The 27,471-nt window shown below is 40.4% G+C and overlaps 1 protein-coding gene across 1 annotated transcript in view; it reads right to left on the bottom strand.

Moving 5' to 3' along the window:
* LOC139654464 (GRAM domain-containing protein 4-like) overlaps nucleotides 1–27,471 on the bottom strand; it is a 61,277-nt gene that overhangs the window by 19,096 nt on the left and 14,710 nt on the right. Inside the window, exons 3-4 of the mRNA XM_071531538.1 lie at nucleotides 20,251–20,371; nucleotides 451–571 (exon numbers count right to left, since the gene is read on the bottom strand). Of these exons, the coding sequence (XP_071387639.1) occupies nucleotides 451–571; nucleotides 20,251–20,371 (242 nt within the window). The remainder of the gene's footprint in view (nucleotides 1–450; nucleotides 572–20,250; nucleotides 20,372–27,471) is intronic.

Genomic DNA, 27,471 nt, shown 5'->3' with positions numbered 1-27,471 from the left:
GTTTGCCGGCTGGGTGGTGTTTGGGCACAAATCAGGGGTAATCACAGTGCTTATTAAAAATGGAGAACTTAGAAGAACAAAACCCACCGCCAAGATCTGTTGCAGGACTGCCTGCCCCACACAAACCTCTACTTTGTTCTCCTGCACTAAAATGAAGTGAAACCAAGTGTGGAGAGAGATCTGTCTGATGCTTCTAACATCTAAACACTAGCAGATCCACCAGAATCACATTCAAACAAACCTGAACCACATTCAAACTAATGGAGTTCAGAGCTGGAGGAGGATCAGCTGTCTGAGTTCACACTAACAGATTCAGTGTTTCTCTTCTGTCAGGGACTGATGGCATAAACACACACACACACACACACACACACTGCAGATGGTCAGTTTTGAGGTTTCAGCAGGAGTCTCCAGAGTGGATGGAAAACTCCCAGCAGCCTCCTCTCCTACCTGGTTCTCAGGACTTCTCCCAGCCTCTGCTCCAGGTCGAGCCGTTTGGAGCGCTCCCGGTCCAGCTCCTGCCTCAGCGTGTCCACGTTCGACTCCTCACGAAGCTTCCTCAGCTCCTCCTCTGAAACAGATCGGTGGAGCAGGTTTATAGTGGAGGTATGTCACACAGGGGCTTGCATTTCATTTCAATTCCAATTTAATTCCTATTCAAATGCAGTTCTAATTCTAATTCATATCATTTCCAATGCCAAGTTCAAAGAGATTACATTCCTTTACATTCCAATTTGAAATCAGTGTTCAATTTATTCAATTCTTTGTTGTCCTGTAAGGGAAATTTAGTTTGCAAGTTTTAAAACACAGATCAAATTACCACATCACATACAATATAGATAAACACAGAGAATAGTGCAACTTGATAAGACCAGAGAGGCACTAAGAAGCTTGTCAGTGCAAAAAACACAAAGTTGAAAATCTCTGCCTACAGCAAAATGTCAGATTGTCCTTTACATAATGGAACAATATGCAACTGAAGGCCAAGTTTTGGCTATTTATTCTCTTGAATACTAGGGCTGAACAATTAATCGAAATCGCATTATCGCAATATGGCCTACTGCAATTTTCAAATCGCAGGAGGCGCAATATTTGTTAAAGGTGAAATGTGTGTCAAAATACCATTTTAAATGAAATATTGTGGTGCTGCAGAGATGTCCTGGCCTACACATCATATTCTACAGACTTAAGAAAACATCTTTGTTTGGTACAGATCCCTGCAAAAATCACACCATAATCATTTTAAAACGTTTTTCAATGAAAATTAGAATAATGATATAAAAATTATCATTCCCTCTAATATCGCAAATCATATCGCAATTGCAATATCAGTCAAAATAATCACAATTAGATATTTTTTCAAAATCGTTCAGCCCTATTGAATACTAATTTGAATTATAGTTTAAGGCTATTGACACCAGCCTTAACAGTGAATAACCTGCCGCTCTAAGTACTAAGTATCCATCTACAGTACTTCTATCAGAGGTCATTGATTATCATTCTATACAAGCACAGGGGGCAGAAAGTCTAACTTCCCCTGTAACTGCTGCTACACTAATAACCACAAACACAAATTGTTTACTGACAGGAAACTTTTGTAGAATTTGGAAATACACTAAATAACCCCTCAGTCACACATGCTCACATGTGCCTCTATAAATTTGACCCAACTTTGGTGTATTTGCTGAGATTTTAGAAACATTTCACCAACAGTGGCAAAATAATCCCATTGGATGGAAAGATACAGCTACAAGGAACGGAAAAATTACATTTCCTATAAAATTGCAAATTACAATTCCCATCAAAAGTCATATTTAACAGCTAGCTCCTGCTAAAGGCAACAGCCAGTACACTCATGTTTCTTAATGACCTTCTCTGTACTGCCGATGGAAGCGGAGAGAGAAAGAGGAGGACAAAGGGAAGATAAATCCGAGGCCTTCGAGCCTGTCTCGTTTAGCACCTGTTAGCGCTCATTAAAAATGAATGGCCTGGCATGGAACACCTCGACCTACTTCATCACTGTAATTGAACTTGGGCCAGAGAGGAGATGAAGAGGAGAAAAGGGACGACGTTTTCCTGAGAAATGAAACACCCTGCGCCCCGGGAATAAAGGCTGGAGAAGACTGAGAAACGACCTGCTAGTCTGAGTTTAGCTTATTCGCACATATAAATGATAAAGCAAAGAAAGAAGAGAAAAAATACAAACTGTGCAGGGGAGATAAAGAAACCCCACGGGGCACTAAAAAAAAAAAAAAAAAAAAAAAATTAAGATGACACACAAGGGTGAAACTAAATGAGAACACGATAAATCTGATCTGAAAATGTATGCTGCAAAAATGCCCAAAATATGAAATGTAATGTCATTTAATTTAGTAAAGACTATCTAAAATCTGCTCGTAGATGGGGTGAAATAATTATGCCTTCTGGTTTCACTATAAGGAATATTCCTGAAAACAAGTGACAACATTTTGAAATATGACAGATAAGGCTAATATCCCCCCCCCAAAAAAACAATTTAATTCTCAAGCCAAGTTGATTTGCCTTGGTGACAAGTTAAATTATCTCACCCCCTCAGCAGTTTTTTCACTCGTTTTAAAGGAAAATACTATATTAAGGCTCAGAAATTGATTAAATGACTTGATCGGATCATTTTTTACAGTGTACAATCCACAGAGGGAATCAAAGGGGTCGGCTGGGACAACCCTGCCCTCTCCCACCGAAACGTCTCACTCACAGAGCAGATTTGGGTCAGGGCAGCTGTGTGGCATGGGATTAGAGGCTAGACTGGTTTCCTTCCAGTTTGCCTCGGTACTGGCCAACGGTCCCACTAAACCCTAAGATTCAAAACGCCGACCAGAAGCCGATTCCGGAAAGCTCTGCAGCTCCTGACACAGTTGGCAGAAGACAAGAGAATTAGACGGGGGGGGAAATGTAGCTTGAAAAGGGAAAAAAAAGGAAGAAAGGAAAGGGAAAAAAAAAGGGAGAGGGAGAAAGAAGCATTGCAAAGGCGAGGAGGAGAGAGCAGAGGGAGAGACGCTGAGGAGAAATGAAGAAATGCAGGCTATATGAGAAAGAGAATGAATGGGAGGAGGGAGCAACAGGGATGTGATCAGGAACACAAAAAAGCAGGAATAAAACAGGAGGAAAAAAGCAGACTTCCATTTTGAAATTCAAGAGAGTTGAACTGTATGTTCAAAACGTCAACAAACCTTTAGGCATTTAGCTGCTGCTCTTATCCAGGGAGACTTACAACATCACCAGGGGAATAAGCTTAAATCCCCCAAACTACAAAATTACAAGCAACCACACACTCACTAAGGGAAAGGATAAACATAAAAAATAGATGTACTGTATATCTGTCAAATGGGCAAACTTGTGGAATAGTTGTGACAACGAATTCAAAATGTGTAGTTCAATTTGCAAATTTAAAAAAATGTTTAAAAATAAGGTGGTAAACAAATATAAAACTGAGGTATGATCATTATTGTGTATGAAACGTTTGGAACTTTTTGTTTTTGTTTGTTTTTGTTTTTGCTTCTGTTTTGTTTTGTCTTAGAATGTCAGATGTAAAAAGGGAAGGCATAATAAGCTAAAGCTTCAGCCTACACCTTTTCGGTCAATTTTTTTTGGTTTCCATTTCATTTAATGCCTTATTGTTATTTATTTATTTCTATGTACATACATTTTGGAAAATTGTTAAAAAGGACCAAAATAAATTACTACTACTACTCCTCTGTCCAAAATTCGACCACTAACATAATCTTAACACATGCAACCAAACTGTTTATTTGTGCTTGATATATAAGGTTATGTGTCCTTGGTTAATGTTAAGTGGTCATGACAAAGACATCCAGAACACAGTCAACTTTGCATTGAAAGTCACATTATCAACCGAATGGCACTTAATGACAGTTATAAATATTCATAAACATCAATTTATGTTCAGGTCAGATGTCATGTCATGGTTATGACAGTGTTATGTCAGTCTTTTGCACGCTCCACCAGTACACACTCATAGGCATGAGTGTGTTTGTGTAGTACGGTATATGATGTATGTATGTGTAAAATGATGTATGCATATGACGATGTATAGTATGATGTATAGTATGTATGTGAAGTAAGTAAGTAAGTAAGTAACCTATATGACATAGGATGTATATGATGTGTATATGTAGTATGTATATATGATGTAGTATGTACAGTATATGACATGTACTGTATATGATGCTATGTAAAAGCCCTTTGAGACATGCTTGTGATTAAGGGCTATAAAAATAAACAAGACTAGACTAGACTAGACTCCAAGGAGGCTGAAACAAATGCTAAGAATTATTTTCAAATACCATGTGACCCATGTCTGGGATGGTTTTAAATTAACAGTGAGCTTCCAGGTGCGGCATTTTACATGAGGAGAAAAGTAGATGGCCAAGGCCAAGTGTCCAGCAGACATGTATAATCTGCTGCTAATTAGACAGTTAGAGCTCAACTCTTAACAAAAACATGTCTTTTAAATTTTAAGAGTAATTTCTGCACAATCACCCTGAAGCAAATAAACTGCAGCTCATTTCAGGTCGGAGTTCCTTGGGAGCTGGCAAGGAAGAAAATTCAGTTTTGTTCCTAAATTAAATGTCCATCATTTGTAAAAAAAAAAAAAAAAAAAAAAGCAACACCTCCGCTGGTGAAATGATTGATAGCACAAAATGAGAAACACATTATGGCTCTTTTTCAATGCAGAGTTTGTACCCAGTCCTTGGGCTGACAACACTTTTACAGATTGGATCCTTTAGGTTTCAAAAATACTGAGGAATGAACTGGAGGTGTTTTCCCCCAAAAATTGATATATTACATTTTGAAATTAAGTCTTAAAGTGTACCAGCATTTTCCCCCTGAAGCATTTTCCTTGGCAGGGTGGAAAGAACTAAGAGGATTTGAATATGTGACACTCAAACACTCCATTGAAACCAACAGAGTCACTTCTTTGAGGTGGGATGGGTACTTTCTCAAGGCAGGGTGACACATCCCACCGTTTCAATCACAGAGAAGACACTGACATCTACCATTTATTTCAAATGAAGAAGTACATTGCATTTACATTTTAGGCATTTTAGTGACTCTAATCCAGATCGACTCACAGGTAGCGGTATTCTGGGGCCCAATCCCAGTGTCCCCCCCTAAGGACTGGGCCCTGAGCCCTCACAGACTTAATTGACGTCACCTGTGTGCTCAGCTGTAGAGCCTGAGTGTGAGAAGTCATGAGGCTCGAAATGGTCCAGGAGGAATAGGACGGCACTTTGTGGCATCACGTGTTGCCATGACGACGTCAGACATTACTATCTCCCGTCAATTAATCAATTTGTAATTTACTCTTTGTTTGCACTTTTGTCTAAACAGCATTATTAAGCTAAAATGAAAAAAATGTTGATGGATAATGTTAAATAGCCCTAGGTATATGTTTTGCAACATTGCAAAGTTTATACTGTGCTAATGGATACAGAAAATACTCTTAATTCTACTGTACATATTGTTTACATATTGTAATGATGCACTACAGCATTACAATATGTAAAATATGTTAATAAAAAGAAACAGTAGGAGGTACGTTGAAAGCAAACGGTACTTTTAATAAAGCTTAATGAGCACAAATAAGCACATAAGAAAGGCTATATTACATGCTGCTTATATTAGCAGCATCTAACATCCTTCTTAAACATTTAGGAAAACTTTCTTTTTTCTCAAATGAGCTGTTTATTCTGTTTTAATGTTGCAATGTTTTCTCTTTTAACTGTATCTTGCATGTAGTTTGATCCTTTCATGCCTGTTTCTCTCTAAGTTCTTGTTAATTGTTTTTTTGTGGTTATTTTTAACCACCTTAATTATGGGTTTTTTTTTCTTTTGTATCGGGTGTATTGGCAGAAAGTTTCCACATACATGAATATTAACGTCACAAACGCTATGAACTGTGGGTAATTCCCTCAAGCAAAGTCTACAGAAATGTGGACTTGCTGAAAGTCTGCATAAAGGGCTCATAAAGTCCGCCAGTGAGCCCTCGCTCACTTACCGATTTCACAGTGGGACGTCCTGAAGCCTCGCGGACTTGTCGGGAACGCGCCTCAAAGTCTGTGAGTCTGTGAGTGCGGACATTGGGATTGGGCCCATGTCTTGCTCCGGGACATTTCGACAGGACACTGGCTATCAAGGGGAATAAACCTGTGACCATTTGGTTGCTGGACGGTCTCACCTGCCACTAGTGTCCACTGTTGCCCTGCCAAGCTGGGCTGCAGCCTGGAGGGGGCGCTACGTTAGGAGCATCTAACAAATGGAAGGAAATGATCCCCCGCCCTGAACGTGGAGGTGACCGGACTGATTTAGCTGAGGCTGTACCAGGAGCTTTGTGTTACAGATTTACCACAAGGTTACCTGGGACAACAGCAGCCCGGTCGATAATTCAATACAGGTGGAACTTCCTGTGATGAGGTCCGCCAGCTGCACCGGTCTGGCTCAGTTTGGGAAACAATACAGCAGGAGGGGAAGGCTAACAAAATGGTGGCTCCTCTCTAGCACAGAACGTTGTGTAGCTGAAACGTCACAGGTTTGATCCCTGCAACTGCGTAGAGCTGAACAATGAATTGCGCAATATGAACTTTCCAATTTCCAAATGGCAGAGGCTGCAATTAATTGCTTAAGAGAGAGGAGCGTCCAAAACTGATTTCTGAACAAGGTGTTTTAGAGCTGCAGGTAATCTTTGGTCCATGAATCAATACAATATATTGGTGAAAACCTTTCATCAGACTCACTTCTTTAACAAAAGCACTTTTCTTTAAACAATTTAAAGTTAAAAAAAAAATTACAAGACAAGAAAAACTTGTGATGATATGAATCACAGTTTAAATCGCAATTGCAATATTCTGTCAAATAATCGCAATTAGATTTTTTTGTCATTATCTTTCAGCCTTACCAATCTGTCCTTTCAACATGACACCAACCTGCCTGAGTGTCCTTGAGCAAGACACTGGACCCCCCCTCCCCCCTGCCCCCTCCCCCCTCCCCCCTCCTCCCTCCCCCCTCCTCCCTCCTCCCTCAGTGTAAGCTTCTCTGGATGTTTGAGAAGTCAAAGATTTGCATTCCTCCCAGCAGTGCTAGCTCAGGCTAAAGCAAAGCAAAGTTATAACCTTTTAATGTTACTGCAATATTCATTATTCTGCATAATGTGAGGTCATCCTCTTAAGATTTAGGATTTTTAAAGCGCACTGACAGCAGATACTTCCCCTCATTAACCTTCTAATAAACAGATATGGAGTTACAACAGAACTCTTTAAATGACTTTCAAAGTGCATATCCATAATCTGGTCAGTTTGCTCCGCACAGGAAACAGGGCATCTGTGGCAATCACACACAAGGCCAGTAACATTGACCTAATTGGAAAGTGTATCGCCATGACAGCACACAACCTGTGACACCCCAGGCTGGATGTTAGCAGGTTATAAATATTCAACAAGGCCCCCAGTCCCAGAATCCCTCCTGACTCGCATAAATAATGAGGTATATGTCAGATTCTAGCAGAACCGTCTGCTCGCTTTTCTTTTCCTTTCTCTTTCTTTTTTTTTTTTTTATTCATGATGTCACTGCACCTCTTTCGACATGATGTCATTACCTTTGTAGTCACCATGGCGCCTTCACCGGTCCTGATCTGATACATTACTGCTAATGTTGGAACACATAAAAAGGCTGAGTACAACACACCGGATAATAACTGCTCACAGAGACATTTTATGACCATGTCTGCTCATGATACTAAAACAAGACAGAGAAGAAACTACCATTTCCCCCTATAATTAGTCTGTTTATGAGAGATTCTTGTTTCTAAGAAGCATTCTTGTCATGTTGAAAATGAATCCCCAATTAGGGAAGCCAAAAATCTATGAAAATAATATCCAACAACAAGAAACAGAGGCCCGACAGCAACATACAACAATATCATTATTAAGTCATAGTATTAGGGAGATTTGTGTATACTCTTCAACCGAAAACAACCAAAGTTTGCAGCAACTTCCACCTGTAAGCCAGTTCAAAGCATCAGCTACAGAAGCCTAGGAGGTCCAGACAGTGGGAGCTGGATCTCAGTTTCTCCAGCAGGACGGGGCGACTCATGATAAAGCAGCAAACGAGCGTTCAGTCATAACGTGTGTGGCGTGTGTTCGGCTGCCTCCTGTGCTTCCTGCAGGCTGGCGGGCTGTGAAGCCTGTGAAACCACATCCTGCCGTGCACACACTGCGCATTGCTGCTGTCACCTACATGCAACTGCAATTTTCTTCCTCGAATTGAAAGATGAAAGGGTGATTTATGGGCTGAGTGAGTATTATGACTCTTGAAACCGAGATCCCCACTGTGTAAATTCAAAAACGCAGGGAAAAAATTAATTCGGAAAAGCCTGCTTTTTCCAAAAACTATAATATCCTGCTTTAATGTACCAAAACACAAATAAAATGCCTAATAAAATGACAAATAAAAAATAAAAAAATGCCATGCCATAGAAATGTCTTGATATTGTCTTTATGGTGCAAAAAATTTGGTTATAGAATTTTCTTGCCAATGAGATCAATCTTCAACTATCATTTAAGTTTTGTACCAATTTAACACGTACAGATGCAGCCAACTGCCCCTTTATGATTTTATCCTGCATCTATCTGATGTAAGTCTTACACACAATTTGTTCTGTAATGTTACAAACTAGAAGCAAATCAGTATATTGCAATACAACACTGTAGTGTCTCTTAACTGACTGAGTAACAAGACCCTTGCTGGTCCCTGATAGCTGGAATTAGAGCAAAACTTACACTACCAGTCACAAGTTTGGACACGCCACATTTTTCTTTATTTTTACTATGTTCCACATTTTAGAATAACAGTAAAGACATCAAAACTATGAAATAACACAAATGGAATTATGCAGAGACCAAAAAAGTGTTAAACAAATCAAAACTATCTTATATTTTAGATTCTTTAAAGTAGCCACCCTTTGCTTTGATGGAAAGTCAAAGACTTTGGAAAGAAATTCATACATAGGATCAACTTCACTATTTATATTTGTCTAAGAAACACATTTCAAGCATTTAAGCAGAAGCCTTTAGATCAGAACGGCTTTAAGAGAATGAAAAACATAGAACACTCAGTCAGGTGGGTCCAGACTTTTGACTGGTAGTGTATATATACAAGTGGTAGTGTAATTGTTCCTACTCCTCTTAGGGATGGAGTGAAAGAGCAGCAGCAGTAGGAGAGCATCAAGTAAAACATGGGACTTCTACAATGGCTGGATTTTCTAGTGGGAAGATCTGAAGAAAGTAGGGATGAGGTCTGGACATCAGCATGCAGTATGTGTCTGAGAAATTGCTTGATGCATCGTCAACCTAGCCCCCAGACTGGACATATGATCTATAGCACTCGATCCCTGGGAGCCAAGAGCTCTTTGTTCAAAGCCTCCATTTCTAACCCAGAGAAACAGCTCCGGTCTCCACAGAGAAAGCCTCAGGAGCAGCGCCGTGGATTCTCGTATGACCGATTGCGTTTTCTGAATAGCCGACATGCCGCACTGTGTACTTTAACCTGCCGGACATCAGCCTCTAAAAAGAAGGATCGTGCGGGGAGCGCAGCACAACGTATGCCCCAGATACTTATGTAAGTGCATAGCATTTGCATAGAGGCCAGTATTTAACGGAGCATATTGCCCTCATCACACGCTTGGCTTCCCTAGCCTGTGGCCATGACAAGAGGATTGTGGGACAGTTGGCCTATTCAGTCCCTCTGTGGTAGAGTTCAGAGAGGCAGAGGAGCGCTGTGGCTGTCACACAAGTGAAGGCTTGTAATTGGTTTCTGTGTAGAGGAAACAAAAATAGCATTTGAAATTTGGCAAATTGGCAAAGTCTCAAGATGTTTGCATGCTTTCCAGGAAGTCTAATACCAGTTATCTGTGCTTTGCATTCATGCCTACATGGAGAGAAGTGGAGAGAGTCTCCTGCTTCACGTTCCTCGGTGTGTTCATCAGTGATGACCTCTCCTGGTCCAGGCAATCGGACGCGGTAGTAAAATCTGCCCAAATGGACTACCAGACTCACAAACAGTTTTTTCCCCCAGGGGTCCTTGAGGGGGTCCCAGGGGGTTCCAGGGGGTTCCAGGGGGTTCCAGGGGGTTCCAGGGGGTTCCAGGGGGTTCCAGGGGGTCCCCAGCGAAAAGGGGAATCATTTATTTTCACTATAATTCCATCCATAAGTAACATAATGACAGAATGTATGACTATTTTGGTCATGGGTTTCATATACTTTCTGTAAAAAAACATCTAAAAGCAAAAATCGTATCAGATGGGGGTCCGTGGTCTAATTTGTGTCAGTTTAGGGGTCCTTGATGTGAAAAAGTTTGAGAAGCATTGCTCTAGACACTTCCTATGTACATTAAATGTACAACACCATAAATTATTGTACATATCCATCGGCACTCCTATACTTTATATTCATAATATTTATTACTCTTATTCTTACTGTCCAGATTGTCCATCTTTATTGGCCCTGGAACTGCTGTTAATGTTCTACTACTATGTATATTTTTGCTATTCTTGCCCTTATTTGTGACTCTTTTTAACAATTTAATATTTGATATATATATATATATATATATATTTATGCCTACTACGTAGTTGTTGCTTGCCTTGTCCTAAGAATTTCACTGTTCAGAATGACCTCGTGTTATATTGTGCATTTGATAAATAAAAACACTTTGACTTTGACACTTCACATGTACCACGATGCTAAAGCTCGTCCTTTTCTGCTCACTGGAGTCAGATGGCTGATATTGTCGGCTCAGAGCGCCTGTAAACCTGTTATATTCCAAACTGAGATATCTGCCGTTTCAAGGAAGAATCCCCCTAAAACCCTTTAACTCTAGAAAAACAGCTATTGGGGATGTACTTTGTATTCCTGGGTTCATTTAGTTGTTCTTCTTCATGTGGGTAACTGGGAATTAACGTTGACAAGGCTACAATATTTGCATCCCGATTTCAGTGCAGCAGCTTGCAGAGCTAGCTGCACCCCTTCATTTGATTGACAGCCTAAGTTGCAGGCAGCTCAGTTCAATACATTGCGTCTCCTCCATGCTCGTACGTCCTCGTGCACATGCTTGAAAACCACCTGAGTGTTTTTTGTTGTTGTACGCTACTAGTGGCTGAAAACTCTGTTTTTCTTCTTTAAGCTCTCTTTACTCTGGTCACGTACAACCTACAACTAACACTCCTTTTCCACCATATTAGCTCTGGTTCTTGAAACGGTTCAGTTCAGGATTCTTGGAACCTTGGTGCTATCTAGCGAACCGGCCCACGTTTCCACCGGTTTTGAGCAGAGCCATTGTAATCAAGGATGCGTCATCAACAGAGGGCGTTGCACGATGCACACCGGAAGTAAACAGTAGTGGCAAGATGGCGGATCGCATTGATTACCTGCAAGCTTTTGTTCTGTTATTACAGATATTTGTTTTTATCCAAAAAACAAGCATGGACCAACTATTAATGATAAGCAGACGTAGACGACTATTTCCATCCTCTCTTTCCAACCTGTAGAATATGACACGCCCACTGATTGGCACTTGAAAACCTGCTATTTTTTGGTTCCAGCTGGGAACCAAGTTTTCAGGTTCCGAACCAATTTATTTTTGGTCGAAATGCTCCGAACGGTTCAAAATTAGATGCGCGAACCGCAACGGAACCCGTTCCATGTTGGTGGAAAAGGGGTTTATGTGGAACAAGTTGACACCCCTTCTGTGGGGATTATTGAAAGGCATTCTGGGAAATGTAGGAAACCACTAACTGAAGCATAAAGTAGACAAGGCAGGTTGAGGGAAAGTGGTGATAACAAAAAAGTAAAGACAACACTAGGGTTGGGGTGGTGTTGAGCAGTGGTGGAAGAAGTACTGAGATCTTTTACTTCAGTAAAAGTAGCAATACAACAATGTAAAGATACTCCATTACAAGTAAAAGTCCTGCATTCAAAATCTTACTTAAGTAAAAGTACATAAGTATTGGCAGCAAAATGTACTTAGAGTATCAAAGTAAATGTACTCATTATGCAAACTGTGCCCATTTAGAGAGTTATATTTTTCATAAATTATTGGAATATTAATACTGAATTATTGACATACATGTACATGTAAGCAGCATTTTAAAGTTGTCAACGTGAAGCTAATCTTAACAATTTAGCTATACTTTTGGGTAGTCTGATCTATAACAATGCTATTTTATAGTTATTTTATAAAGATGATCAAATGTTTTAAATATAAAATATTGATCTGAAAAGTAACTAGTAACTATAACTGTGAAATAAATGTAATGGAGTAAAAAGTACAATATTTCCCTCTAAAATGTAGTGGAGTATAGTATAAGTACAAAGTAGCATAAAATGGAAATACTCAAGTACAAGTACCTCAAAATTGTACGCAAGTACAGTACTTGAGTTAATGTACTTAGTTACTTTCCGCCATTGGTGTTGAGGAGGTGTGTGTGTGCGTGTGTGTGCGTGTGTGTGTGTGTGTGTGCAGGGTAAAAAATGTGACTCCTACACTTACAAGTACGATGATCTAGTCGGCTGCATTCTGTAATACTGAGCAGTGAGGATCAGGAGGAATGTGTTTCTTGGTATAAAACCTTTCATGTTGTGAATTCCAGGCGCTCAAACCCGGCCGGCGGAGCGGAGACGGAGCTCAGTCAGGCCTGCAGTGGGCGAGAGACGCCAACGCCCCGCTATACAGATTAATCACTTCTCTGTTCCGCTTCACATCATCTGAATGCATACAGCACACCAAGTTTGGAGAGGTTAGTTGGACTCTCTTACTCAAAGCACGTCACATCTTTTTGTCGTCTCTTTATCGGCTTTTTATCATCTTTTTATCGTCTTTCTATTGTCCTTTTACGTCTTTTATCTTTTATCTTAACTCTATCTTAATTTTATCTTACTTTTATTCTACTATTTTATTTATTTTGGTTTTCATCCTACAATTATACCACTATTTACTTGAACGTTTGCACTTTTCCACCTCTGTAATTTTGTGCAATAATTCAACTGTGCAATAATTATTTAACTATTTATTTACACTGTTGTATATATTGGAGTATGATGCACATATTTGTACATAATTCTTATTTCTCTTATTTCTATATTATTATTATTATTATTATCATTGTTATATATTGTTATATATTGTAGTATAATGCACATATTTTACATATTTCTTATTATTTCTATTTTCTTATAAGTTCTCTATGCTTATGTATATTTCTCTTCTAGAATGTGAGCAACTGCAACGTAACCCAATTTCCCCTCGGGGATCAATAAAGTATTTCTGATTCTGATTCTGTCCTCCTATGAATTTAATCCCTGTTTATTATTGTTTTATTGTCTTTTAAATTCAAAATGTGAGTATTCTGCTTTTATTTTGTCTGTCAAAGCAGTAAACTCTGTTTTTAAAAGGTGCTATTTAAATAAAGTTATTATTATTATTACTACATTACTATGTAACGTGCTTTGAGTAAGATCCTTGATTGTTCAATTTTCCACATTTAAAATGACTCTTTCCCCTGTGGAAGCCTCAGAGTAGACAGAAAAGGCCAGATGTTTTTGTTTTTTTCAGTTAATATTTTATCTTTTATATTTTGTTTTATCTCAGCGAGGCGTTGGTGCTCCACCGGCTCACCACCTCAGTGTGCGACTGTTAGAAATCCTGTTAGGAACGACTGCCAAGTAGGACAGGAGTTCACAGCCCCGGCCCGGTGTGTTTTAACCGGTCGGGTGTGTTTGTGTGTGTGTGTGTGTGTGTGTGTGTGTGTGTGTGTGTCGACCTCGCCTTACTGTCAGTATGAATGGGTGTGTGTGTGTGTGTGTGTGTCTGTCTGTCTGAACATGCATGTGTGTGTCTGTGTGCGTGCATTTATTTGTATGTGCATACAAGGAGCTAGTCTATATTTATCCACTGGGTGATGGTCGTGTGTGTGTGTGTGTGTGTGTGTGTGTAAGGGGGTTGGGGGTTATGTATGAAATGGGTGCTGTGACTGTGAATGTGTGTGTGTGTGTGTGTTTATTTGTGTCCAGAGGCGGCCTGGCTGGTCGGACAGGAAAGTCAGATGAGGACCTTCATCTGCTCTGAGCTCTAAATAACAACAGAGAGATTATTAATAGCCTGATATTACATAAAGCCTGCAGAGTGAGAAGGCAGCCAGGTATTGATGGAGCAGCAGGCCGCTCTGCTCTGGGACTCTCAACATCACAGCGGGACAGACAGGAGATGAAGCCCAGCGCAGGTTTAATCCACAATGCTGTCTATCCATTTGGGATAAAGGGGCTTAGAAAAAGTCATCTATCAGTCCATCTTCCAGTCCACAAAGGCTGTGTGAAGCACGCCGGTCAGTATAGCGTCCCTGGGCATCTGGATTATTATGATTCTTAATAAAAAAAATATATTGATTAATGGAGATGTTGCCCAGTGTCTCATATCAAAGCTTTGGATTAAGAAGTCCTGAAGTTTTATGTGGATTTTAGTGCTGTAACGATCTGTATTTTGTCACATTTTTATAAAGGTGCATATCTCAGTTTGGAACCAAACACCTTAATGTGAATACAGCTATAATTGAGATGGTTGAATAAATTCCAGTTTGTGTGTTTATGGTTGGCATCATGTACGATTCATTTAGCTTCATGAGAAGTTCTATTTTAACTAGGGTTGGGCGATAATTCAATATTATCGTTTATTGTCTTTCAGTGGAATCATATCGTGATGATATGAAGATATTTTAATATCGTGACACATTTCTGCTGTCTAAATTGATGATGACAAGCAAATTTTACTTAAACTCTGGTAAAATGAGGTATGGTAGGAATATTATTTGAAAATTTCAGTTTTGTTTGACACCACATCTAACATTACCATGCGGTTCAATGAGATGAACATTAATTTGATTAACGTGATTTTGCATACATGAACCATATCGTGATATATATTGATATCGAGAAAAATCCTTATGATTATCATGATATTGATTTCAACCATATCGCCCAGCCCTAATCTTAACTCTTAAAGGATAAGGCTGGTGTTTTTTAATGCATTGCTTACCATCAACAAATCCTATGAAAATATCAAAATCAGCAATGATTTTGTTTTGCCAACAAGTCTCGTCCATGTAGCCGGTGCCCAATGCAGCCATGTCCCAGCAGCCATAGAACTCCACTGTATTAAAAAAACGTTTAAAAACACGTCAAAGAGCCATGGCGTTTCTCTGGGCAGCATATTTCATCATCACGATGCACCGGGCCGGCCGACTTTTTCCTCAAACAACTTAATAAGCCGGCTGTAAGCACTTCCCGGCGTAATGAAGAATTTGTTCCCATTTGAATTTGATTTGGTAATAACTACAACAGCCTGACTTTTCATGGTAACAGTTAGCGATTTTTAAAATTGAAACTATGTCTTTGTGAGCTGAATTTAAAGGTTTTTAGCTTACAATTGGAGCCAATGACTTCCGGGTTGACGGCTAAAAAGGGAATGTGGGAAAGTCGGAAAGTAACGGGAGTAGAGCAAACGCATTGTTGATTTTGTTATTTTTATAGGATTTGTTGACGATAATTTATAATGTAATGATAATGTATTTAAAAACACCAGCCTTATCCTTTAACTCCCTGTGTCCTCGGGGCTAAATGAGGAGTCACCTGGACTCTCCTGTCCTGGATGTTGGGGTTTGGACAGGTTGAGGAATCTCCTCTACTGCTACACTAATCTCTGACAGTGTGTTCAGCCACTGAATTAGATGAAGTGAGCTCCATGGTCGCTTTCTCTCCCTTTGCAGACTCTCCCGTTTCATACTTTTTCGTTGAGGAGTTTATCACCACTGGCCATTTCAGGTCTCTCCCTCTCTCTCTCTCTCTCTCTCTCTCTCTCTCTCTCTCTCTCTCTCTCTGTGTTTCTGTGTCTCAGTGCATAAATTTGCTTGTTCACGATGATGGATTCACTCAAGCTATTAATTCTCGGTGTAATATTATCCCCTTGTGCCTCAAAGCTTGTTCTCTTCTCTCACATCCTCTGTCTTTCGGTTTCGTTTTTCTCTCCCACTCCACATTGAGCATATGAATGTATAATGGCTACATAATCATTTTAGGGATAATATTTTCCACTTGTTCCTCTCTCTCTCTCTCACTCTTTTTTCTGCTCTCTCTATCTCTTCCACTCCATCTCTCATTGCATGACTTCACATGCGTATACCAACAGCTTCACTTCAGAAAATGTACAGCCCTGCAGCAAACAACGCCATAACAAGGTACTTAACCATTAATCAGCAGCAGATTAATGGTTAAGTACCGATTAACAGGCTTGTAGTTCATGAAATAGTTTCTGCTTTCCAGTTCAGCTTTGCTTCTGGCATTGATTCTTTTTTATCTTTCACTGTTTTCTGTGTCCTTTCTATGTTTTATGATATGTGGAAACAAAGTCTAAGGGTTTAACGGCATTAACAGCCAGAGTAAGAGGCTCAATTCCCACTGGGGCTATTCATGTTAGAAATGTGTGCAGTCATGGTCTGTAGGGCATTATGAAACTGTCCAAATGGCAGATGTGATGCTGGATGGTTCTGGTTCATCATCATGGACTATCTGGGCTGATGAGGTCATAACATGGAGAGTGCAATCTGCTCAGCGAAGCCATCGATCGGAGCCGATCGACTGATATTGATCAGACAAACCGCACATAACTGTGTGGACAGAGGGACTTTTCTAACCCTTATTTATACAGGGAATGTTAGCTGCTCGCTCTTTTTGCACCACCATCCTCCATATAATACAGGTACACAGTTTCACACTGGGAGCTGACTAGTACAACCACAGTCTTCTACTGGGAGCCAAGCAGCAGCTGGGGTGAAGTTTTTGGTAGATTGTCCTGTCTGTTAACTTCCCTGTAATGAGAACACTAACACCAGAATACTCCATGCAGGGAACCAAAGCCAAATTCAAATGTCTCATATATCCACTTTCCAGTGTTTTATTTTGTGTCTTGAGGTCCATTCAAAGCTGTGTGTGTGGTGTCATGTAACAAAAACACTCTCAATCCATTTCTCCACGTTCATTTTCCAGCATCTCTCTGAGCTTTACCAAGAACAGGCTGTTTCTGTTGCTGTGTCTTTAAGGCTCATTAATATTAACGACCCCTCTGTTCCGATTGGCTAACCGTTTCAAGAGTGAAACGTGAGACGCCGCGGCCCGGCAGCTACAGGTAGGGAAAACTCTCCGGTAATAAAAAATAACAACCGCTCAACCGCTTTGAAAAAAACACTTTGTTAGTCAGAAGTCCAAACGGCTCGTTTAGAGGCTCGCTTTTCTAATATGGATTGTGTGAATTTAGTTGGCGACCGTGCATTTTGATACTTTTGATATTTTCATACTTTTTGAGACCATCCAACTCCTTTAGAATCAAAGAGGCAAGGGGAGTCCTGCTTTACACCAGATGGGACCTTTACGACCTTGTGCATGTTGCTCCTACATCTCAATCTGTATATGAAGAGTTTGGTATAAAAACTCAAAAACACATCATTCCCTGTGTGTCTGTCTCATTCGTATAGAACACATGGTCAACTTTCTGTTTTCACAGCGGAGAAATCTTTACTAAAGTCTGTTCTGACCATTGATATGAATGGGTTTCACAGTGAATCTTCTGGCAAAAACACACAGTGACTCAATACTGAATGTGTATTTGTATATATGTAAATATGTATGTGGTATGTACAGCCAATTGTATGTCCTGCACTGTTATGTGTTGTCCTGTCCCATGTGTGTCAGTCTGTACTACTGTGTTAGTTGCTGATAGATCTCTGAGCCAAACCTCAGTACATTTAACTACATGGTGAATAAATACATAAAGATTCTGATTCTACCATCTTTTCTCGCAGCAATTAAGAAAACTTTCAGTCATGAGATTTGCTCATGTAGAAAATCCCAGAATCTGTTCTGGTCCTGCACCGGTCCTGTGTGACTCAGCTGGTGCAGCAAGGCACCAACACTGCCGGTTTCATTCCCACTGGAGCTACTCATGCTACAAATGCATGCACTCATAGTGCTGCATGGCCAAATGCCAGATGTTATTTGGATGAAAATGGATCCATGATTTTGGATATCATGGGACTGCTGAACATGTATACAACCAAGTCAGCCACCATGTTACCCAGGGTGCTTTGAGTGTTTTTTGTTGTGCAGCACTTGCAGCACACTACAGGCTATGCTAAACTGATCTGAGGTCTGGTCACTTGGAGAAGCAGGTTTGCTTACACAGTGTAATGTAAAACCTCCATGCATCTCGCTGACTCATCAGTCCAGACTTTAAGGACAGAGGTCGCTTCTCCTTAACAGAGAAGACTGAATTAGGGCTGGGCGATATGGACCAAAAATCATATCTCGGTATTTTTAGGCTGAATGACGATACACGATATATATCTCGGTATTTTCTACAAAGTGGGCTAAATGTTCAGTTGTAAGTAGGGCTGGGCGATATGGACAAAATCAAATATCACAATATTTTTGACCAAATACCTTGATATCGATATTGCGACAATATTGTAGGGATGACTATTGGCGCTTTCACAAAATATTTACAGATTTACAGAGATTTTTGATAAATAATCATCAGTAATGTGGATATAATGACTAAGTGGGTAAAGGCAAATAATAGAACAGCTAGAGCAGTCTGGTAAATTCAGAAAATGACATCACTTTACTGTAATGCAGCCTTTAAAACCAGGAAGAGACACTTATGCCATATCACGATATTACAATATCCAAAATCTAAGACGATATCTAGTCTCATATCACAATATCGATATAATATCGATATATTGCCCAGCCCTAGACTGAATACTTTGCAATACTTCACATCAAACTATTTTTTGATACCTCTTCGTTGAATGAAAGCACATTTCATTATGATAGAAGAGTTAGAGGTTCACATGGATCACAACTCATTTTAAGAACTTTTTTGATACCATTTGATTTCCTTCACAAACAACTGAGAATCTTTTTTCTTTTCTCTGTTTCTTCTCTCTGTTCAAACTAACAGACTGATTTCAGGTTGTTTCGTTATCTTTCTGGTGGATAACCGGCTCTAGCAGGTGTTCATACTGAACATATGACCAGTATATCGACATCGCACTTCATCCATCATCGTCCTGACAGCGTGTTATCTCCGGTTGCGTGCTGATATGTCAGAAGATCATCCATGGTAGAAGTTCACCTTCAGACATTTGTTCTGCATCTATCCTGCAGCCTCTACACATTCACAGTCTGCATGATGAGATAACTAGTGCCCAGACGAACCTTTAACATCATTTCTTGCACAGAGAGATTTAACCGGTTAGGTAACAGCGAAGGCCTTCATGCCTCAGGACTATTAGACATCGAGTATCTGCCGACCCCAAGGACGGATCCGATAGTTTTGTAATTAACTGAAAAATGCAGCAGACATGACTACTACCCAGCTGCTTTCAAACCAGATGCCGCATAAGTGGATCGGATGGTGGAAACCAGCTAAAGAAATAAATGAATCAGAGGAAGGGAATTAAATAAAAAAAAATGGATCTGAGGTTGATGGAACAACCTGTAGCGAACACCGATCACCATCAAAATTCAGCAGGATCGGATCAGATTCCGATACTGATACGTGATCGATCGGTGCATCTCTACTCAGTTTATAGCAACATGGGAAAGCAGTCAGATCCGGACACTGCAGCCTCTGTGCACAGGAGCGAGCCACAGCTGATCTGATACTGCGGTCTGGACTGGACGCTCCACATCACCAGACGGGCCGAGGAGCCGGGCCAAATCTGATCTAATGTCTGAGCAAAGGCAGCAAGGCCCAACAAATTCAATTCTCACATCACAATGAGAAACGCTGGCAGAGGAGAACGACTTTCAACACACGAGGCTTTCACATTTATGAGCTTATTTCACTTTATGCTTTCAGGATGAAGATATGATTATCCAAATCCATCTGGAGCAAGTTTCTGGTGAAAACGAATGGCAAACTGAATCTGTGTGTAAAATACATTTTACAAGGATGTTTAAGGAAATATATCTGCAATCTGACAATAGTATCATTACATGAAACACTAAAAAAAATAGAGTACAGGGTCTGAAAACTCTAGTATAGCAATGTTTCAGTACAGCAGTATAACAGTGAGGTCAGGCTACTCACGCAAGAAGTGCTTCTCTAGTAAGGCAATTTCCAGGTGACCTTTGACCTCATTGAGGCGATCAGCCTCCGTCCTCTGGAAGTCTTGGATGGCTGCAGCCATAGCGAGCGACCCTGCACCAGCCTGAGAGACACACACACACACACACACACACACACACACACACACACATTACAAGTAAGTAAGGGAAATGAATGAAAATGTCTCTGATGTAGGTGATGAGGATGCTATAGGAAATATTAGAGTGTGGTAGGGTTAGGGAAGGTGTGTATGTTCATTAACACAAAATAATTTCACAATAGTCAAACTTTAAAAACACACATAGGTAATGCAAAGTGCAGAATGATGTAACGAATGCTCCCAAGACCCTTCGTCATGTATAGCAGAGGAACCAGAGAGAAAATGTTTTTAGGTTTTTATTCCTCACTCCAAATCTCAACTGTACAGCCCAAATTTACTAAAACCTTTAGCGGGACGAAGACCTGCAATGACCAAAGTCACCACTAACACACTGGTGTTACATGTGCTAAAGGTTTTTGTGTCCATGAATGAGTAAATCAGGGCCTATGAGTGCGTTTACACTCTCATATGAATATTCTGAATATGAGCCTTATCCCGGGTCTTAGTCAGGATCTGGTGTTTGTTCATCTACCTGTATACATGGAGACAGTCTGACACTCGGTACGTTTCCTGTTGCGTTCATCGTGTCTCCATGGAAACAGCACTGTGCTGTTCACCAAACCCAACAACAAACAGAATCTGGTGTTTACCTGCCAGAACACACCGGTTAATATCAGCGTATACCAGCTAGCATAGTCGGGTTTTTTCTTAGTCGGGATATGGTTTTCTCAAGGTCACTGTAAACAGGATATGGCATTTACATACATCAACTCATACACAAAATATTTGAATATTCCGAATATAAACAGGATATTGTCAGGTACAGTGTGTCTGTGCCAGTCTCTCTGCATTTTGAACTATCAAATAAAGGCGAAAATGCGAAAACATCCCATGACGCCAGTGTGTCGGGGCTCTATGGCTCTGACCCTTGACCTCCTTCCTGTTGGTTGTGTAAAATGTTGCTGATATAGGAATTTAAAGTTGCTCTGCATAGGGGCATCAGCAAAATGGTTAAAATATATAACTGTTACTTCCCCTTTAGTTCTGCACCAAGTGAAAGCGGCGTGCATCAGACAGCAGAGCAGAGCAGAGCTGCTCGACCTGCAGTGACCTCTGTGCATCAGAGGGGAAGAGGCAGATCACAAGCCAGGCTCACGGTCACAAAGTCTTCTTCCTAATCAGCAAACACTCGATCCGAGATGAGTCCAGTTCCTCCTGAGGCGCGATTATGATGATGCAAATTTTACTTAAACCATATTCTGCTCAATAAAGAACAGGAGTCGCCAACATGACTTTACCACACCGTGATGAAGTTTCATGGCACCACAGAGGAGTGACGTGCACTAGAGTTGAACAATTCATAAAAAAAAATCAAAATCAAAATCGCATTATCGCAATTTCCAAATCGCAGAAGTTGAAATGTATTGCTTAAGAGAGACTTTGGTCCAAACTGGATTTGTGTGGAGTTTTAGAGCTGCAGGTAATCTTTGACCCATCAGACTCAAACTCAGTAAATCCTGCACACTGACATCTAGTTTTTTGTTTTTGTTTTTTTCTTAACAAAATCATTTTCTTTAAACAAACAAAAAATGAATGACAAGAATGTCACTGTCTTTCAGCCCCAACATGCCCGCAGGCTTAGACTCCGCCCACAACATCCTGCAAGTGCAGCACTGTCTGGTAAATCCTAATGATGACAGGACTGTAAGACAGGTTCTGTAGACTGCATACACACTACATGCTTATCATTCCAAGACGAGACGATAACACGCGCACACACACACACACACTAACTGGTCCACACCCAACAGGCCCGGCTGTAGATTGACTCACACAACTACAGTACATTCCACTGTCTCATACACCGTGTTAACAAGCTGTAAGATTAAGATACTGTAACATAAAGTAAAGTAGTAATTGGTTATAACTCAACACAAGTGTTTTCAGCATAACCTGTTATCACTGGATTCAGAGCTCAAGTCCTTTAATAAGTCCAACTGCTAAGTAAACCCTAATAAGTCATACTTTTGCTTCTCATTCATACCTTTTACTATACACTTCTAGTCAAAAGTTTGGACACACAGCATTTTCTTTATTTTTACTATTTTCCACATTTTAGAATAACAGTAAAGACATCAAAATTATGAAATGACACAAATGGAATTATGCAGTGACCCAAAAAAAAGTGTTAAACAAATCAAAACTATCTTATATTTCAGATTCTTTAAAGTAGCCGCCCTTTGCCTTGATGGAAAGGCAAAGGCTTTGGAAAGAAATTCATACATAGGATCAACTTCACTATTTATATTTGTCTAAGAAACTCATTTCAAGCATTTAAGCAGAAGCCTTTAGATCAAAATGGCTTTAAGAGAATGAAAAACATGGAACATTGAATCAGGTGGGTCCAGACTGCTGACTGGTAGCGTATATATTTTCTATATTCTTGTTAATTTTCTATTTTCTTCTGTTTTTATTCCATTTTTCTTTGCTGCAGCCGATTACTATTTGCCACTGCAGTGACCCAGTTACCCCACAGGGATCATTACACTTTCTTTTTATCTAACAGGCTGGTGATGAAAGGAAATACTGATGTTTATCACACTGTCTAACTGTCTTCATCACTCCACTCTGTTATTCTTCATGAGCCATTTTGGGCCGAGTGTGTGGAACAGAGTCTGGTTAGAGTCTCTGGATGTCCGATGCCGAAATTTGAAGATGATGAGAAGTTAGTTTTTCACTTTGAACCAATCATAAAGAAATATCAAGTCGCCCACTCTTTGTCTTTTCTTTTAGTTTCACGCCACCAAACGTTTTCGGCTGCATGGCCTTCGTCAGGGTGATGAAGACATGTAGCCAAAAACGTTTGGCAGGATAAATAAAGCAAAAACTAACAGAAAAGAGAAGAGTGTGCGACTTGAAATTTCTTTATAAGTGGAAGTATTGCAAAAAAGCCTCATGTCTGCACCTCGCCGGGTGTGTGTTCATTTTACTCAACTCTGAACCAATCGCCAATCAGTTTGTTCCGAGCAGGGATGGATCATGTTGGTCATTACCATAATTGCGGTTCTGTATTCTGCAGAGATACAGGGTGTCATAATGATAAGTAACAGTAACAGCACATTTTTTTTCTGATGACATCTCCTAAAAGATGGGGCTTCCGGGGCGTCCTGACAGAAGAGGTTTATTATGTGAAGCCGGCAGCAGAATTACTGATATGCTTTCACACACACGGATCCACAGAAACATGGAATTTCAATTGGAAATGTGTCTGAAAGTTATCGGTAGGGATGCACTGATACCAATTCAATGCCATTACCAATTACGAGTATGAAAATTTAAGTATCGGCCGATATCCTTTACTGAACAGTGCAGGCTTACTTCCTTAGTTTGGGGTCAATGGACAAAATTATTGAGATAAAATCCTTGTTTTTCCACCATTTGAGAAATACAGGCTTCTATGTGCCACCAATGCATAAAATCAAGACAGTTTGCTTTCATTTCTTACATGTTACTCATGTCTTTGGGTATCGGATTTTTGTTTTCGGTAAAATCTCCGAAACTGATATTCCATTTTAGCCGGGTATCGGCACCGATACCGGTATCGGTATTGGAACATTCCTAGCTATCGGTGGTCAAGTTAAGCACTTTCTGCACAGGAGTACAAGTTCAAGTTCAATTTATTTATATAGCACACTTAAAAACCTTTTGGTTGACCAAGATGCTGCACAAATCTTAACAGAGCAGATCAAAGAAGAGACAGAACCAGCAAAACAAACACCAACATACACACACACACAGAGACGCAAACAAAATAAAGTAAAATAAATAAGAGAAAATAGATAAATAATCAAAAAAGTTTCATGCAGAATCAAAGGCTAAAGAGTAGAGATGGGAGTCAGCGATTTCCCATGATTCCAGTCTGTCTGGACTTCAGCTCTGATGCATCACGCAGAGAAAGGAAGGAAGTGATGTCAGTATTCAGCTAACGGACGGCCTGTGCCGTCCATCATGTGGCAAATCTCCCCATTAATCACCTATATTCATCACCTCTATAAATAACATTGCCCCATTACTTAAATTACATGTGATGATTAATTTCAGCATCAACAGGTAACACAGGACCAGCCGCACGGCGTCACCTGTCTCATTTCTATGGGAACGAGTGACCACCCCACCCCCCTCCCCCACCCCCCCCTCTCACCCCCTGGTCTAGATGTTTTAAATCTCTCTAATCTTCTGATCAAACAAGCAGCTTGATGAGGTAAGAAGTCAGCAAATAGTAAGTGGTAGTGGATTGGCTGCTGTATATCTGCTGAATAAATATGCCAACTCAACAAAACTCAAGCTGTCCTACTTTTACGTCCTGAGACAGACACTTTGGTAACTAAAGAGGGACATTAAGGGCGTTTTCACACCTATAGTTAGTTTGCTCTGGTCCGAATCAGTTGATGAGTTTGTAAACTTGGAGCGTTTTCCCCTTGGTTCGGTTTCTTTTCACACAGAGAAAAATCCAAGCGAACCAAAATGCATCACTACAAACCAGGTGAGAACGTTCACTCCGCTTATTGGTCAGATGTGTCTGGGGCGGGAGCAAGAAAGTAAATACAGGAAGAAGGTCCTGTGTTCTGGACTAGTGCACATTGCTACGTGACATGGAGCAACGGCAGAGTTGGCATTTGCTCATAACTGTTGTAATTATCTGGGCAATATACCAGGCAACACTGTACCAGCAGAATGCAGAATGCACTTCAAGGAAACGTCTTGAAAATGCTATACTGGCTACACCTGCTCTACCTGCTCTACCTGCTGTACCTGCTATACCTGTTATACCTGCTGTACCTGCTGTACCTGCTATACCTGCTGTACCTGCTATACCTGCTGTAAATTGAGTACACCTGGTAGTTGGGTGGGATCGAGGTCGGATCACGTTCCCACCACAAACGATCCGCTCCAGAGTTCGTTTGGGACCGGACCGAGACCGCCTCCTATAAAGGGTCTCGGGGCAGTTGTTTTGGTCCACACCCGAGTGCGATTACTGTGTTCACACCTGCCCAAACGAATCGCACCAAGGGGGAAAACGAACCAGAGTCCGATTTAACCGGACTAAAAGTGCAGGCATGAAAACACTGAACGTCTACTGAACGGCCCAAATACAGTTCAGTCAGATTTACATCTAAGTGGATCTAAGTGGAACTCCACATTTAGGCTACATGCAGGCGGCAACTGAATTATCTCTACATTTCCTGACTGAAACAGTCATTTGCATTAATCACGTATAATCATCACCTCTATAAATAGCATTGCCCCATTACTTACATTACGTGTACTAATTGATTTCAGCATATGTAAAATAAATTACAAAATCCCAAAGAAGAAGACAAAGATGGAGGTGGAGAAGAAGGAAAATTCATTGCTCCGTAGGAAAAATTATTTTCTCTTGCCCCCCCTACAGGGAGGTCAGAGGTCAGGGTCTGGTTGGGATTCAGTGTCTTGCTCAAGGACACTTCAGCAGGGTGGGGGGGGATTGAACCCGGGTCTTCTGGTTAAAAGGCAGAATGGGCCGACTGTAGTAGAACAAAGAACTCCCGCACACTGTCTACTTCACTTGCAATTAGAAAAGATTTATTGGGAACAACGTTTCAGTACACAGACCTTCATCAGGTTATTTTACAAGACAAAAGGAGAGACCATCTTTAATAGGTTGGTTGACCCACATGGACCAATCAGGTCATACTACAGACTGACATCACTCATTGAATAAAGCATCATACATAATCACATCATGGCACCATAGGCCGACAATATAAATAGACAGAAATATACAAAATGTACATTATACGTAGTTTAAAATGCACATATTCATTTTCTTTGATGTTTCTGACCGTCTATTTTAGACTCATTTTGAAGGACCCACTTTATTATAAGCTATGGTTTTTGTTTTTGCTGCATTTCATCTTCATTTGCTTCTTCATACTGTATATATACATGTTTTCTTTTTTTTTTTCTTGTCTGGGGACAGATTCTAGGAGACGGTTTTTTCAAGCTCCAACCAGATATTGAAAATATTGTTAATATTTATCTAGGTATGGTAGCTTTTCTTTATGAATATATGCATTTTAAACTACATATAATGTGCATTTTGTATATTTCTGTCTATTTATATTGTCGGCCTATGGTGCCATGATGTGATTATGTATGATGTCAGTCTGTAGTGTGACCTGATTGGTCCATGTGGGTCAACCAACCTATTTAAGATGGTCTCTCCTTTTGTCTCATAAAATAACCTGATGAAGGTCTGTGTACCGAAACGTTGTTCCCAATAAATCTTTTCTAATCGCAAGTGAAGTAGACAGTGTGCGAGAGTTCTTTGATCTACTACTAAACTGTTACTGACACCTACAACAGTGTTTCTCAGCCCAGTCCTCAAGTTCCCCCTGTCCTGCAATCAATGTGTCATGAGAAAATGTGGCCCTTAATTGAATCAGGTGTGTAAGAGTAGAGTTGCAGGACAGGGGGTCCTCGAGGACTGGGCTGAGAAACACTGATCTACATTTAAGGCAATTATCAACTTACAATGAGAGCAACAGTAGATCAAGTTTCACTTCCCAGATCACCAGCATTACAAGCAAAAAATAGTAATGAGGTCAATGGTCAGAGCCACACAGCGTCCTGAGAACATTCCTGTGAGTGAAATGCCAGAAAAAGAAAAAAAGAACTAAGGAGAGCAAATCAGAGTGAATCGGGGGGAAAGTATGGTGTAACCCGTGATTCAACATGATGACGATTAAAAGGTCATACAGCGACTCGGTGAAAGATTAGTGCAAAGTCACTCAATCTACCACCAAGCTGCATTTCAGGCTACTGCAGATTTAACTCTGGGACATTGGATCTTCCACTCGGGACACAAGAGAAATGCGGACAGACAGGCTTGGTCAGCTTGCAGCGACGGCACTAACAAGACTTATCACGACAAGGGAAAAGATCAAACAGCTGCAGCTTAAGTATTTTGTCTGGGGTTTAAACTTCAAACACCACCAAGCTGTTCGGACCCCCCACCCCCTCCACCCCCACACACTCGAACACAAGAACATCAAACAACAAAA

This window comes from Centroberyx affinis, unplaced genomic scaffold, assembly GCF_046629955.1.
Source record: "Centroberyx affinis isolate AG114_WGS23_722 - 3 ecotype Tasmania unplaced genomic scaffold, CSIRO-AGI_Caff_v1 ptg002093l_1, whole genome shotgun sequence".
Taxonomy (NCBI): domain Eukaryota; kingdom Metazoa; phylum Chordata; class Actinopteri; order Beryciformes; family Berycidae; genus Centroberyx; species Centroberyx affinis.
Note: the sequence above shows the minus strand (reverse complement) of the source record. Positions and strands in the feature narration are given on the sequence as shown.